The sequence below is a fragment of the Papaver somniferum genome, chromosome 5 (genome assembly GCF_003573695.1).
Source record: "Papaver somniferum cultivar HN1 chromosome 5, ASM357369v1, whole genome shotgun sequence".
In the NCBI taxonomy this organism is placed as follows: Eukaryota; Viridiplantae; Streptophyta; class Magnoliopsida; order Ranunculales; family Papaveraceae; genus Papaver; species Papaver somniferum.
The window spans coordinates 199,536,553-199,538,026 of record NC_039362.1 but is presented as its reverse complement, the minus strand read 5'-3'; the positions used below and the strand labels follow the sequence as shown (position 1 = coordinate 199,538,026).

Below are 1,474 nucleotides of genomic sequence, written 5' to 3'. Positions count from 1 at the left end.
TTGTAGGTTGGGAAATCCATGCTGATTAAATCTCTAGTGAAGTTTTTCACTATGCACCATCTAGATAACGTTCGAGGCCCTATTACTGTGGTATCAGGTACTTGTTGTTTGCATTATGTGGTCTTAGTTGTTCTAAACCCTTCATGCCCATGTGATAATCTTGTTTTGTTGTATTTTTGATAGGTAAGCATAGGCGGCTGCAGTTTGTGGAGTGCCCAAATGATGTTAATGGCATGATAGATGCTGCAAAATACGCTGATTTGGTGTTATTTTGTATTGATGCAAGTTATGGGTTTGAAATGGTAAGTGACAATAGAAAGTTTGTGTTGATTTTGTTTTAATTAGTACAAGAATGACTGTTCTGATTCCTGCCTTACTGGATTTACAGTTTATACCAGAAACATGTTTCATGCACATGATTAATTGTGAAAAAGCTTTCTAATGTGCCATCATGAACTTTCTTGTACAACCTTTTGAATTTATTCCAATGACACTGCCCTGGGCTTTTCTTTGACTAGGGGAAAATCATTACCAAGTTTAGAGTGTCTCTATTCCTCACATGTATAACAACGATATGGGTATGAGTATTAGTACTGGTTCTTCGACGATATCAGAGGCCAAGTGTGCATACATCATCCACTAAGTTAGACATACATAACCACTACACATGAGTTACATTTTGATCAAATAAGCATGACACACTATACTTTGAAAAAATAAACAATCATGTGTCTTCTTCTTCTCGTTCATTCCCGCTTCTTTTATCATTTGATGCTTTATAGAAAAAGTTGCAGAAATGTTAAAATTTTATGCTGCTGTGTTGGGAACGAGTACCAGAGTAGAGTTCATACGTGTCCCTACGGGGTAATTCTTTTAACAGCAAAATGTAGTCCACTCGTCGTTACACAGCTTCTCACATATCTATTATGATATATGATGTTCACCCATAATTTTCCTCTTCTTTTAATGTATAGCGGCATGATACAACTGCACTGCGTCGACAATTATTCACCGATACAGGAAACAAGGCGAATTGGAATTTGTGATTGTATTTGTATGCCTGCTGTGTGATGCCTAAGAACAAGTCACAGACTCTCAGTCTCTGTTCATTTTCAAAAGAATGCAGATAAAATATTTTAGTTATTATGTCTTCAAAGATGTTCATTTTGAAAATATGGTGGTTTTGAGGCCTTTCTTTCTTCTTGCAAAATGCCTTTATTGATTTCAGGAAACATTTGAGTTCTTTAACCTTCTACAAGTTCACGGCTTTCCAAATGTTATTGGTGTCCTCTCACATCTTGATAAGATCAAATGTGATGGACAACTAAAGGTAACCAAGCAGCGCCTCAGTCGTCAGTTCCGGAACGAAATATACGGCGGAGCAGAACTATTCTACTTATCACGTCTTGACAATGGAATGTAAGTTTTTGTTTAGATTACTAGGGTCATATGATTCATGCATTTAATGTATATT

The 1,474-nt window shown here is 36.4% G+C and overlaps 1 protein-coding gene across 1 annotated transcript in view; it reads left to right on the top strand.

Moving 5' to 3' along the window:
* Positions 1–1,474, top strand: part of LOC113280547 (ribosome biogenesis protein BMS1 homolog) — a 5,647-nt gene that overhangs the window by 1,132 nt on the left and 3,041 nt on the right. Inside the window, exons 2-4 of the mRNA XM_026529158.1 lie at positions 7–97; positions 184–302; positions 1,229–1,419. Coding sequence (XP_026384943.1) covers positions 7–97; positions 184–302; positions 1,229–1,419 — 401 coding nt within the window. The remainder of the gene's footprint in view (positions 1–6; positions 98–183; positions 303–1,228; positions 1,420–1,474) is intronic.